This window comes from Nilaparvata lugens, chromosome 2, assembly GCF_014356525.2.
Source record: "Nilaparvata lugens isolate BPH chromosome 2, ASM1435652v1, whole genome shotgun sequence".
Classification (NCBI taxonomy): domain Eukaryota; kingdom Metazoa; phylum Arthropoda; class Insecta; order Hemiptera; family Delphacidae; genus Nilaparvata; species Nilaparvata lugens.
In genome coordinates, this window is record NC_052505.1 from 47,653,262 (window position 1) to 47,668,769 (window position 15,508).

The 15,508-nt window shown below is 34.4% G+C and overlaps 1 protein-coding gene across 1 annotated transcript; it reads right to left on the reverse strand.

Annotated features, from left to right (window-relative positions):
- LOC111056020 (histidine-rich glycoprotein) lies at positions 1-6,089 on the reverse strand. Its single transcript, XM_022343334.2, has 3 exons — positions 5,751-6,089; positions 3,695-3,778; positions 1-653 (listed from the first exon to the last, which is right to left on the reverse strand). Exons 2-3 carry the CDS (start codon positions 3,764-3,766, stop codon positions 420-422), a joined length of 306 nt encoding a protein of 101 aa, XP_022199026.1. The 5' UTR covers positions 3,767-3,778; positions 5,751-6,089; the 3' UTR covers positions 1-419.
- Positions 6,090-15,508: the final 9,419 nt, after the last annotated feature.

Below are 15,508 nucleotides of genomic sequence, written 5' to 3' on the forward strand. Positions count from 1 at the left end.
TGAATCATACAATAATCTTTAATATACAGTATTTTCATTGTTATATTGTTCGTCACATTTACAATCTATCGAGTTAAATGTCAGACTTTATTTCTCATATTAGAAGTCAATTTTGAAATTAATCAATGATTAGCAGACTCTTTTGCTACGTCTTTAATGTTCTTCTGAATGATTATAACATTTCATTAATATTCCTCTTTCAGAATAGATTAAACTGATAGCAGTAATCAAATAATTATTAAGCAGTTTGATCACGCATCATGTAAATTTTGATCCAATTTCAGTCTCAACTTCATAATTTAAACAATTTTTTTATCTGCATTCAATATATCCGATGATATTCACAAAATAAATAATTGACCTATTGGATAAATTAAGAGACACGGCTGATTTCCCCTATTTTTCCGAGATCAGGATGATCAAAAATGGAATCCAATGCCGAAGCCCAAACCAGGGCTGTGTCCATGGTGTCCGCCGTAATAGTTTGGATAGAATCCGTCATGGTAGCCGTGTCCGTGTCCGTGGTAGTGTTCGTGATATCCAAAAGGTCCATGATGATCATAGTGACCATAGTGACCATAGTGTGGACGATGCTCACCCCAACTGTAGAACTCCTCACTGGAATGTGGTTTGGCAACAGGAGATCGTTTCACCTGCAAACAAATTTAATAGTTATATTTTTTTTGTAATGTTAATGATGAAAACAGAACATATAGTGAGATTCATGTTATAAAGACAGTGGAAATGTTAGGACAATATAGTTGCCGATTTTGTTTTTCCCTCATTTTCTCAAGAAGATTCAATGATTCTAGTCATCCCGGTATGTACCGTATTTTATAATTTTAATGGTTGATTCCTGTTGATGATCTATTGTCACATATATGGAATTCACCAAGAAAAAAATTTTTTCGAGCTAATAATGAATTTTCATAATTGAGATGTAATATTTATCTAAATGTATTTAGGTTTTGGTTGATATTCTGGTACTTAAGTTAATTTCTTCGTAGCCTATAAATGATTTGGCAACAGTGCGTAATTGAAAAGGATTGTAGCTACTATCTGCTTTGTTCAATGGAAAACAAGAATAGCAAGCCAATGCCTACTTTATAAGTTAAAAGTCTCTACAGATTGAAATAAATATTGGAAGTTGCATTTGTTCAAATGCTAAATCAATATTAATAATTAATTAATAATTTGATTGTATGGTATGAGATGTTGTGTATATGGACGCTAGTCCATAAGAATATGGAGAAATTGGACCTGGTACATGAGACGACCCAAGGTCGCAGGATCTGGTGACTGCGTGTTAGGAGAGCCGACCCCAAATAATGGGAAGAGGGTCATGAAGAAGAAGGTATGAGATGTTGTGGTATTTCTCCATAATTGAAAGAATAAGACTTTGATATTGTCAATACCAGCACTTTTATTCATTCGAAAATTAATTCATAATTCAGAATCAGGTTTCATAGTAATACCTACCCTTCAGCTGAACTATAGTGAGGTCCACGTTTTAATGACAGTATTTGATCAACTTTGGTTTTGCTATCCTAGTCTATCATTCGACAAAGCTGGTGGTACTATCCTTTTCTAGGTCCACAACGATGCCAATTATGTTTTTGACAGTGTACAAATATAATTAATTAATGCAGAGAATCGGCATCGCTATTCTTCTATCTTTATCCACTGCCATTATAACGTGGACCTCACTAAAGTTCAGCTGAAGATGTGGTAGGTATTACCATGAAACCTGGTTCTGAATTATGAATTAATTTTCGAATGAATAAAAGTGCTGGTATTGACAATATCAAAGTCTTATTCTTACAATTAATAATTATTATTTATGAAACGAAAATCCCAACTAAATGCTGTAAATCACCCCGAAGACTTAAATGTTCAAATATTGACAACAGGGTAAACAGTTATATGGAAATTCGATGAGCGCTACTCTACAAAGATTATTTGTTAGCCCGGGAAACCAATACCTCCCAATTGACGGTCAGGACAGCTCACCCTTACACCAAGTATAGACTTTTATTTATAAAATATAGAAACTGAGGAATAAAATTAAAGTATAGACAAATAATTTTTGTACGGTAAAGAAGCGCTCATCAAATTGCCATATAGCTGTTTACCCTGTTGTCAATATTTGAGGTAGCAGAAGTCTTCGGGGTGATTTACAGCATTTAATTGGGATTTTCGTTTAATAATAATTAGGCCTATTAGATGTGTCTATAGAAACATCAAGTTTCCGATGCAGCCAAATACAAATATCAATGCTCTAATTATTTTTCAGTGGGAAATAATCAGAGAGCGATTGTTTAAAAATCTAGAAGAAGTTTCTCGACTTGAGTAACTCATAATTCAACTTTCAAGACCATGATATCATTGGAATCAAATTGATGGTGCTTATGTAGTAATCAATTATGTCACTAAATTAATTTTAATTCGATTTCTTATACTATTCCAAATGGCTTTATCAATTTGAGTTATCAAGAACAGTATATGGATATGTATAATTGATGCAAAATTCAATTTCTATAGCAACTCATTTCTATAATAATTATGCATGATATGAAGTGAAATTTACTTGAAATAGCATTAGTTGAATGAGAAGCATTGATGTCTCTCATGAGTGGAGAATGCTGAAAGCCTGAAGTGAACCTCACTGTAATTTCAGTGTTTTCGTTTTCTTTTATTGAAGCAAATCAAATCTACGAGATCAAGGGACAGAATCTATAGCAATCTACGTTGAATGTTACAAATAATAATTGAGATTGTTCTCAACTTTCGAAGGGAAAAATGAGCATTTTTGAGACTAGACTGTCTTTGCTCTTTTATTGTCCGCGATTGAATGAACAACAAATGTTAATAGTTTCTCTGAATTGGAGTTTCAAAGAAAAAAGTTTACAGTCAGTTATCGTCATAGAAAACAAAACTCTTCACAAAACGCGGAGCAATTCTTAGCAATATGAATACTCGTATAAGAAAACTAGTGGTTTAACACAGGCGCAAACTGAGTTAGATGGCTCTTCAAGAATTATTAGAATTGAGAATTTGGTATCATGGAATAAATTATTTTCATCACTTCTGAAGGACTGTGCTTTGACAAATTTTCAATTAATAAGTTATAGTATAGCATTCCATCTTTGTGAGCGACAGCCTTCATCCTCCCGTTCTCAGTTTTGGAATAATTATTCCACTTCATTATTCGAAAAAAACCTAACCCTCGAATCACGTCAGAAAATTCTTCAGTTACCACCCAAGTACGATTACCACCTGCCTGGAGTTACTAATACAGTAGGCTATGCATAATTAAAAATCTCTCCTCTCTGTTGTCTCAAATGCAGTAGCCCATCGCGTTATGAATACACATGCGGCGGTTATTGGAGAAAACGTGGAGACTGTACTGGCACCAGTGCTTCAGCCCCCACGTTACATTATAGGGGCGTGATTCAGCTTTGGGTTTTTGTTTGTAGCTCATCACAGTATAACTGTAGTTAATCATGTCGTTTTCTGAAATTTGACGATTGAAAAACTCATAAATGTAAAAAGTAAGAGTTATGTTGAAATGTATTTGAATTACAGTCATTGAAAAAGTGGTAAGTTTTTAAGGCTACTCTTCATTAGCAATGTAGCTCTTCATTGCTAGCTTTTATTCAATCGACACATTATCAGCACTTTAATATGGACTCACCTGCCGCGGAGGAGCCGCCATTGCAGCACTGATGAGCATCACGCAAATGCAAACTGTTATGATTTTCATCATCTCTTATTATTTCTGTAAAATAGAATATTGAAAGAATTTTATTCAATCCAGAGTATAGTTTGAAAGTATGACGAAATGATTGACAAAGTCAATTGAAGAACTCCGTCATCTGAGAACATCGAGGAAGAGTTTGTCATTCTAGAAAGACTTTCCCTTATCCCTAAAAATATGGGAATCTGATTCTCACTTATCTCTAACCGTCTTATCCATAAGGCATAGAAAATGGTGAAGTAGAATTGGAAGTGAGAAACGTTTTAAAAATTAACTTTTTATCTCAGATAGATTTTCTTCCTACTTAATACCAGTATATTTGAGTTCATCAATATCTACAACATTGAGCTAGGCGCTCATCAATTTTGTATTTCTATAATAATATTGAGCACCTTTCTTATTTCGGTAATGATCTCTGAGCATTATTTATAGCAGACTATAAATATAGCAATTAGTTCTTGATCATAATGAATTAAATTCTTTCCCATTACTTCAGAAACTTTATAGTTGATTTTAGTGGATTGGAATATTCGAATAACAACAATCGTAACTCAAGTTTGGAATCACTATTATTATTATTATACAGAGTGAGTCGTAAGTATGGGAACCCTTCAATAAATTGGAGACTGTTGTATATATAATACTGTAACTTGCAGGATACGTTATTGGTCAAATACTTTACCTTTTGACGTACACCTGAATTTCAACCCCTCATAAGGGGTTGATAACATAACATCAATTGAATATTCTATGATACTTGTATCCAAAATGGCAGCTGATTGAAGTTTCAGTTTTTAAGGAAATGAGGGGTTGTAACTCGAATATTTTAAATGTTAACACCCATCGTGTGGTACATCATTATTTTTTAAGGCCTTCCTGGAACAAGAAAGATTACATCAATAAAAATGTACTATGATACTTCTATCCAATATGGTGGCTGATTGAAGTTTTAGTTTTTAAAGGAATGATTGATGAAGTTCCGTCAGCCGCCATTTCGGATACAAGTATCATAGAACATATTTTTATTGGTGTCATCTTTCTCGTTTTGAAATGGTTTTTAAAATAATGTATCACACAATGGGTGTTCACATTCAAAATATTTGAGTTACAACCCCCAAGTCACCCCCTTATGAGGGGTTGAAATTCTGTTGTACGTCAAAAGGTACGTAGAGTATTTGACAACTAACTTATCCTTAAAGTTACAGTATTATAATTATCTACAACAGTCTCCAACTTATTGAAGGGTTCCCATACATATGACTCACTCTGTATACAGAGACAAATGTGATAATATACTGTATTATATTGGGATATATTATGCTAGTGAAATTTCTATTTTCAAGAGAATGGAAGTAGATTACATGAATGATCTAAATGTCTAATTCTTATCTATCTACATGAATGGAATTGAGTAGAGCTATCAAATAATAAATGTTAAATGAATACACCTTCAGTATTATGTGGTATGAATTGTGTACTCATTAGAACTCGAACAATCTCAATGATTTCATATTTAATCGACTACTCAAAAATAATATTCGATCGGTCAGATTCTGAAATAAGATACCCAAATATATGCGTACATTAAGTAATCCAACTTTCTATTGATTCGAATTACTATTTCATATAAATTTTGCTGTTTCAAATCTGTTTCTTACAGAATATGAATGCATTAGGGGTGCCCACAGGTTAGGGGAGGACGCAGATTTATTAAAATTACTTAAATTTTTAAATAAGGTCAAAAAGATGATTCAGAAAAAGGTCAGTAGTGTGGTGTTTAATTAACCGTATGACGACGGTTTTTTGCGAGGGTGTCATAGAGCTTTTGGGGTGACCCCTGAATAAATAGATGGTTGTAGACTATTGATGAGTGAGGAATGCGAAAATCAAGTTGAAATATAATATAAGGAATAACAACAATTATTAAGTTTTCAATATGCCTATATCACGAGTAGTTAAGATGTTAAAAACTATAGGAAAATATCAATCTTACCTCGATAATGTAACTGATACAAGACTGGATTGCAAAATCCAGTGTTATTTTCCTTCCAGATTTTTTCGTATTCTCAATGTGAGCTTTAATATAAATATAGTTTAAGTTCAGTCTCAGCTTAAATGAAATGGAGAAATAGTTTTCTGATCAATATAGACAACACCATTCACCTCACCACTGTTGCACTGGCCACAATCTCAGAAATGGTTGTCTAATCAATGCCAGTTTAATCAATTCACCTTCGAATGTTGATGGACTTGTTGGGGATGGACAAATGCGATAACAGGAATAACGGGTGGCTAGATTCACTCCAAACTATCGGCCTATTTCGAATTGGAAGTACTGATTCTATTCATAATTCATTGTGACAGTTTAAAATGACTCTCACTTTGGTGGTCAACACAGTTCATCGTCATTCTATTCAGTGACTCACGAAATACAGTTCTATCACATTTGTCATCCAGTATAATGATAAATATACCGGTACTATTATTATTATTATTATCATCCTGTATCTATGTTGTACTGACCTGATTAGTTCAATTTGGTTGTGTGTCATGTTGTAGAACTACATGACAATGACATTACTCAGCATATATTACTATCATTCCTAATGCTCAGCGTTGGTGAATGACTAATGACTATGTGCAGTTATAAGAATTTGCTTCCAGTTGATTGCATTCGAATATACTTATTATACGGTTCTTACAGCCTACCAATAAATACTTCATGTAATAGAGGAAAGTACTATTTTTGGCAGTAGCTATGGTCTCTGACCAATGACTATGAATCATTTAAAAATTGTGTGAATCAAAGTGTGAAATTTGTCACATCTAACAATCCAGTAAACAATTTCTCAAGTAATTCGGTAATATGCTTATTATTATTATTCAAATCGTGTTAGGTGCATTCTCATCCTTTTTCTCATGAAGGGTGTGAAGCTTTTCCTGGGGGAGTCACTCTCACCTCCAAGGATAAGTCGATACACGTAGGGTGAATCTTGCACTGAATCAACGGTGTTGAGGTTATAAATTTTGTAACTGCGTGCGTGGATGCTAAGTGTACACCAGACTGATTGACTCACTACAAGATTCAATACAATTGTCGGAATCGCAGGAGGCCTAAACGCTCGCTCACCCTTGATTCTTCTTATGACAGATTGTATGGTGATGAAATTTTTATAAGTAGTGTAGCGGACGCTAAACACTGAATACGGATACCTTAAAATTATTACCTGTGAAGAATGAGCAAACAAAATCATACAGGTCGAGCAAAAATCCCGATGTAGATAATTTACGGGACTGCGTCTCTAATAAGTTCTGAAGGATTAAAATACGGTACTTGGACCAAATATCGTTCAGAATATATTTCGAGAACAGAGTCTTGTCGGGTTTTAAGCTCTATTGTAGGAAATTATATGATCTCTGGCTGCATCTGCTGTACTGTTGGTGTATTCGCTCCTAAGTCGAGGTCGGTAACAGATAAAAGCTGATATATGAGCAGGTAAGGACAAAGAACAAAAATCTCGATCTGACCCCACTCACTACATCCACTTAGACCTGTTCCAATATCCAGCTTAATTCAATTATTGCAATGATCGTATTCGATCGGTTCTTGATGATATAGAACGTATCAGACACAATAATTGACAGGCTTAAGAAATAATCGAACTCAGAAAACGAATTAATAAAATTGAAATATATTATAATAAAATATATGATCATACAGTGCAGATTCAGAATATGATTTACAGATTGATAATAATTTAGCATTAACAAAAGAGTTAAAAATGTTCTTGTGCTTGCATGACACCATGCATGATCCGACAGAATTTTACAATTGATAAAAGTTAACAGTTTTGAAAAAATAGTGAAAAATGAATAAAAAATATTTTTTAAAATTGTTCGGAGTCGTGGTTCTGGCAGCGGAGGATAGTTAATCAACTACAAGTTCTTATAAATTCTATATGAATAAATTCTAGGCTCTTAATGACTAATAAGCGCTTGTCGGCGTGGCCAATAATTTAACGAAGAAAATTTTATATCTTTCTGCACTGTAATATTTTTCGAAGCGTAGATTGGGGCCCCTTTAAACTTATACGGTAACTCACGTGAAATTCCTTGGCGGTCGTGGTTTTCTTCTTTAGATCAAAATCGTTAGATCGGCGGCGGTCCAAGCTTCGGTCTCAGCACGTGGGGAATTTTAATTTAAATATCTCCTTCACCAAATTAATTGAGGGATATTTTAACTTTAAACTTTTGATTTATCGATTGATGAAAATAGATTCACAAATAACAAATAGAATAGCCTAAGATATTGGCTCACAAATAAAACATATAAAATCGAACGAAAATTTTTTACGAATAGGTCTTGGTAACTTTAACGAGGTCTGAGCGGTGAGAATTTCAAAAGGGAAGTGAAACGTCTTCTTCTAAGCTTCTTGGCTAGAACCTTTCTCTGAGAATCTCGGTGTGATAAATTTGCATGAAAATTTGCCATTGGTAGAACGATTATGACGTAGACATGACGTCAGTGGCAAGCAGTAGAATATAATTCCTTTAATTACAATAATAACTCGATTTATATAATTCTTAAAACTGCTTAATCTCCTAGACATAGTTCCTCTTATACAATGTACATGTGCTAGTGTATATGATAAGGCAGGTTTGTTGTCTGATAGTAAATTAACATATTATGTTGTTTTCAAACGATCACCTTTTGGTGCTATTTCTATGCACTATGATTGGCTTAGACTTGCCAAAGAGGTTTAATCACCATGTGGTTCAGTTGAAATAATAATTAATAAATGAATATTCTTATACAATTTTTATTATGTCTGAGACTGTTATAATTAATTTCTGCCGTTTTTATCAAAAATATAATGTTCATGTTATGACCTAGTTAGTTACAATAATACTTGACATTTATAATATAATTTCTTAAATAATAAATAATTTCAACAATAATACATACATTTTTATTTTTTTATTCGAAATTCTTGGTCCTTTATTGATAGTTTTTACTTTTTTAGAAATAAAATTACAGCTTGCATGAATCTGGCATGACATTTTAAAATTCGCTGAATCAGTCAGCTGTGTTTGAGCTGCTTTAAAACATCTGATCGGTAGTAAACAAAGTGTAACCTCAAAATTCAATGAGTAATTCATAAATGGTTCGTGCTTTATTTGCAGAATAATTATAATTTTATTAAATAATTCTCTAGAAAATATTCAGTACAGAACGGTACTCTTATCTAATATACAGTTACTGATAAGTAAGTTTTATCGCTCGGTCGCTAACCATTCCTTTAGCGAATTCTTTCATTTTAAAAGGTAATCACAATTTTCCTCTCTTCTCATGAGGTCTATTTAAAAAAATTCATCACAAGGGGTATGTAGGATTTCCATTGAATTCATTCCATCATCTTTATAGAGAAGAAAAAGGCTCAATATTATGCAACCTTTGGCTTTTCCGTCTCTTCCAATGTATAGCCCAGTCAATAAAGGTCCAAAAAGGCGATTTCCGTCACAAACTCAGGAGAAAGCTGGATTTCTCACCATCGATAGAACCATCCCAGAGGGTCATTTTCCGAAAAGTCCCAAAGAATCCCGCTGGAGCTTTCCCCCCCAGCCCCCCCAAAGTTCCGAAATGCAGGTTATCACGGGAAATCAATTATCTCGGTACCTATTTATCGGAAAACCTTTAATTATATGTTATTCGATTTGTAATATTATGGGCTACAATATTGGTCCTATTAATTTTTTCGATAAAATTGATAGATTTTTGAAAAAACTATATATATGTCTAAATTTCGGATTTTTCAAAGTCCACTATTCAGTTTTTTCCGTTTAACTTTTTAGTAAAACCATTTTTTATAAAAAATACCCTAAATAAAAAGTTTAGCCACTTTCATTGCGAATCCATTGATGTATATACTTATGCATTTACGATCCGAGCTGACGCAGTGGAAGGGAAAAGAGATGACGCGTTACGCCGCGGTCAAGCACATACTGAAACTTTATGTTTCAACTCTCGTTTGTTGTCTAACTGATGTAACAGTCTGAATTCCGTCTACAATCCCAAATATATGATAATATCATCAGCATAGTGAATCAACGTAAAATAATACGTTGTATAGTACAGATTGCTGTTTGTTGACAATAGCGATTTCTTGGAAAACAGGAGCGTTTGATGTTTGCTAATCTCACGGTTCTCAAGCAGAGGCGCCGAAAAATTCTCTGAATTTTAGAATATTTTTCTCACACTCCTTCCCTTTGAAAATATTTGTATCCCCTCCACTTTGCTTGTAACGAGCAAAATAATCAGTCAGTCCGTCTGTTGCTTTCGAAGAGAGAAGTTCTTCAGTTTATTCAGTACGGTTTTGTCCTGTGTTTTGAAATACAGTATAGTGCAGTGTTGTATGTACAGTGTTGAAGTAATTGAACTTTTTACTTAGGGCTATTTATAAAATTGATGTATAAAATATAAATGAATCAAATACCCTTAAAACTTTTAAAAAATATTATTCTCACATACATGTTTCGGGTCTAAGCCCATTTTCAATGTATTAGCATTCACATTGAAAATGGGCTTAGACCCGAAACATGTATGTGAGAATAATATTTTTTAAAAGTTTTAAGGGTATTTGATTCATTTATATTTTATACATCAGTGTTGAAGTAATAGAACGTGTTGGTAGTTCTCGTTATTATAGATTTATTTCAGTTATAAATCAAGTACGGTAATGATTCGCTCTACTTCGATTCATAAGTAATTTCATATCAGTAATTTTCAGAAAATGTCGAATGAACATTCTAGTGCATTGTGTGTTTTTTGCGATAAAGAGCTCAAAGACGATATAGTTCTAGTGAAAAAGGGACTTGAAAGGATAAGAGAAGTGAGCCTGCAACTCAATGACTGTATTAATAGTAAATTAGGAGTAAATACCAGTGTAACTGTTCACAAGAATTGCAGACAGAAATATACTCACCCTTCGAGAATTCAAACTGTTTTGAAAGAAAAAGAGAACTGTGAAAGTGATTGTTCATCGAGTTTAGCTTTAAGAGATTTGGAAAATAAGTTCGATTTCAAAAATGATTGTTTTCTTTGTGAGGAACGTGCTGCTTCTAACACTAAAGCTCCGCATGAACGACGAGAATCTGTGCATTTGGTTTCTACTTTGGATGCAAAAGAAAATTTCTTAAAAAGATGCGACGAAAGGAACGATGATTGGGGTAAGCGAGTTCAATGTAAACTTCTAAACGTTACCGATCTTGTGGCACCTGAAGCTAGATACCATAAGAAATGTCTCACTGATTTCTACAGAACTACTAGTAGTGATAAAAAAAGTATAGGGAGACCAAGCATTATCGGAGATTCCTTCAGCAAACTCTGTGAGTACATAGAGAGCACCGATGAATGTCAATTCACCGTGGATGTATTGCAAAGTAGAATGGATGATTTCTCTAATAGTGAGCAACGTTTTAGTGACAAATATTTCAAAAAACTTTTAAAAGATCATTTCAAAAATCGTATATATTTTTCAAAAACCGAGGGGAAAGTGAACATTGTTAGCTCTTCAAACTCCACCAAAGATATACGTGAAAATACTGAAGCTGAACGATTGAAAATTGTTCTATCAGCGGCAGAAATAATAAAAGAAGATATTCAGAAAATGCACTACGAATCAGAACAGTATCCCAGCATGGAAGAAATTAAATCTGGAGGGGAAGATTTAGTTCCAGCTAGTCTCCAAGGTTTCATGGCCCGACTTTTGGAAAAGAAAAAGCCAGCGAGTGAAAGAAATTTTGTAAGAAAATGTACAGTGTTGAACCACGTGATAATTTCATCTTTAAGGCCAAGATTATTTATATCACCAATACTCACTGCCTTTGGACTAACAATCCATCGATTATATGGATCCAAACATCTGATTGATCTCCTTTCAGCAATGGGAGTTTGTGCATCTTATAGTGAAATATCCATTTACATGAATTCGTTAATCAATGCAGGTTCACCAGAGATAAAGGAGGACGCTTTCATCCAGTACGTTTTCGACAATGCTGATGTCAATGTACGGACTTTGGATGGTTTAAATTCATTTCATGCAATGGGAGGAATACAATGTGTAACACCAAGTTCAAGTGTTGAAGCCCAAGTGAAGGTAAAGCGTTGCAAATCAGGAGGATTCAACTGTGAGGCAATCCGTGAACTCTCCTATGCCAAGAAAAAATCTAGGAGTGGACTTTCCAATACTTCTATTGAAGATGTAAAGACATTATTTCCCCCTGAAGTTTCTCAACTTGGAATTCAGAACCGCTTTATATTTCCAGCTAATATTTTATGGCTGGCTGGATCAAATATTCAACCTGGATGGAATGGCTTCATGACATCTATAATGAGAGAAGAGAAAAACTGCGAAATTTCATATATTTTAGGTCTACCATTCATAATTTGAATCCCAGCAACCCATCCACAATTTTCAGTGCACTCTCTTTTGCATCTGAACAATGCCGAAAAAGAAATCATGCCTGTATTGTAACTTTTGATCAGCCGTTGTTTCTGAAGGCATCCGAAATTGTAGCTTCTGCTGAAAATGATAGTGACTTGTCGAGGGTTATAGTACGGCTTGGTGGTTTTCATTTATTGATGTCGTTTCTAGGTTCAATAGGGAAAATAATGGAAGGAAGTGGCTTGGAAGAGCTATGGGCCACTGTTTATGGACAATCAACAATAAATCACATGTTGAATGGACATGCTTATGCAAGGTGTGTGAGAGCATACAATTTGACTGCCGCAGCTCTACTTGATGTGATGAAGGAAAGTTTTCCAGATGTGAAAGAAGTGTTTGAATCTCTAGAAAAATATTCTATCCAACTTCTCAGAAATGAGAGGGAGAAATCAGAAGTTCTATTGGAAGCAGATGTTGTTGAAGCCTTGGAGAAGGTGCATGAATGTTTCAATCACATCAAATCCTTGAGTAGGACAACAAGGCTGTGGGTAAATCTTATGCAGTGCATTGATATAATTATGAAATTCATTTACGCTGAGCGAACAGGAGATTGGGATTTACATATGTGCACAACTATTGAGATGCTACCATATTTCCATGCAGCAGGGCACTTGCCTTATGCTAAGTCAGCTCAATTATACGTTCAAAATATGTTAAAAAATTGAGTCCAAACCTGTATAGAGCAGGATCTAATGCGCACTATGAAAGCGGTTGGTGGTCTTACTCATGGTAGGGGTATAACCAATAGCACACTCTCCAAGTGGATTTTGGGTACACCATACTTCCTTAAAGTACACGAGGCTATTGAAGAGTTTCTAGGGACTTCAATTCATTATAATGAACAACATGCAGAACTGAGAGAGTCGAGAAAACAAATCGATTTGAGAGATTTAGAGAAATTTACAACTTGGTTGAAACAACATAATCCATTTGCACAACTCTCCGGCGAACTTGTGTTACTGGTTTTGTTTGTGACGAATCTGTAAATTGTGATCAGGCTTATGAAATAGGTCTCAGAACATTGAATAGAATCACTGGGAAAAATTTTGGAGAGCTCACATTGCATAGAAAGGACATGGTGAAAACCCAAAACCAATCCAAAAAAGTTAAATGTCGATCTAAAGAAGTTCTTGTGAACTCTCAGCAGCTCTTCAATCGCATATTGTGTGTTTGTGACAGTTCAACAAAGTTGAAAAAGTATTTAGAATACGAGCTCTCATCAATTCCCCCATCTTTATTTGATGATGTATCACTTCGAAAGGGCACAAAATCTTCGGCAATGAAGATGTTTGAGGAAGGTATAGTGGACGAAATAAGCTCAAATGATACCTACTACGTTTTGGATGGAGGATGCCTGCTGCATCATGTAATTTGGGCAAAGAATTTGACGTATGGAGAAATTTTGAGGAGCTATTACTTGTACATTAAGGAGAAGTATGGAAGTAATGTTGTGATTGTTTTTGATGGGTATCCTGATGAGCCCACCACAAAAAATGAGGAGCAAAATCGAAGATCAAAGAATTCGTCATGTGATATTCTTTTTGAGAGAAATACTAAATGTGTCACTCCAAAGGAGAACTTTCTAGCAAACAAGAACAATAAGAAACGATTTTTAAAATCTCTGCAGTTGGAACTTCAAGAAAAAGGTTTGAGAGTGGTTGAATCACTGGACGATGCAGATTTAGACATCGTGACTACAGCAATAAAAGAAATTAGAAATGATGGTAAAGTAGTGGTAGTTAGCTCTGACACGGATGTCATGATCCTTTTAATCGCATTGACAATTCTTTCAAAAAGACAATGGGGCTGTTGTACTAACTTATTCAGTGGAAAAATTACTTCGAAAATTTGAAAATTCAAGGAAGTCTCTCCTTTTTGCTCACGCCGTGACTGGCTGCGATACCACATCCTCATATTTTGGTATTGGAAAGTTGAAAGCAATAGATATGCTGAAATCGCAAGAGATTCTAGAGTCAGTAGAAGTTTTTCTTCAAGAAAGTTCGTCAAAGGAGGAATTGACTAAAACTGGTGAGAGATTTGTTCTAAAATTGTATAACCTGAACAAATACTTGACGTTGAATGAAGCTCGCTATTACAGATTTCTTAGTCTCACAAAAAAGAGTACATTGAAGAGTAACTTCAATCTAGCCAAGCTGCCACCAACAACAGAAGCTTGCCATCAACATCTACTGAGAGTCTACTTGCAAGTTCAAAGTTGGTTGGGAAACAGACTCTCCCCATCTGAATGGGGTTGGAAAATTGAATATGTAAAGCAGCATGGTATGAATAAAAAATCATTGAGGCCAGTGATCTCGATGAAACCATTCGCACCCGATGAAATCATACATCAATTGTCATGTGCTTGTAAACAAGAATGTGGAAAGTATTGTGGCTGCAGAAAAGTAGACATGGTTTGTACAGGAATGTGTGAGAACTGCAACGGACTTTCATGCTCGAATTCAATAATCTGTGACGAAGGTATTGACAACATGCAGAATAATGAAATGAATGTTTAATATGAACCCGTTTGAACAAAACCTGTAATTAAGTTCAAAGCTTAATTAGTGAATATGTGATTATGTGAATTTGTAAATATCTGATCATGTAAATATGTGAATTTGTAAATATGTGGATTTGTAAATATGTGGATTTGTAAATATGTGAAAATTTACACATAAAATGGACATCACTGTAAATCAAATTGACAGCAAACAAATTACTAGTACAAACAGAGAAGATGATAGATATTCAGAGAAATCCATGTTGTAAATAATAATAAACAAAATTTAAGGGATGGTGGTGGGCCCGTGATGCTGTTTAATTCTTATCACGATGTTTTGATTATAATATTATTGGCAACAGCTGCCGGTTCAGCCAGTCCGGAACACGGCGGGTCCATAGGTGGTGGATAATGGAGTGGCTCTTGCATGACGAGTTAGGGAAATAATAATCCCCCCGAACCAAAACTGGCAAATGTATTTAATAACGCAGGATAAGTAATAGACTCTTACGTTATTCAATACATAACTATTATCGAATTCTGTAAAAACAAAAAAAGAAATAATTAGTTGATGTTTGTTATTATTTTCATTATTGATAGTCTATAATAAAGTTTGATTTTTATTATTAGCATGGTAATTGAGGTATTTGGAAGATTGAAAAATGGAAATTGGGATTCAGCGAAAGTTGGAACATAAGGTGGATTAGAAAAATTGAATCATTCCGAGCGCCGTGTATAAGAACATGA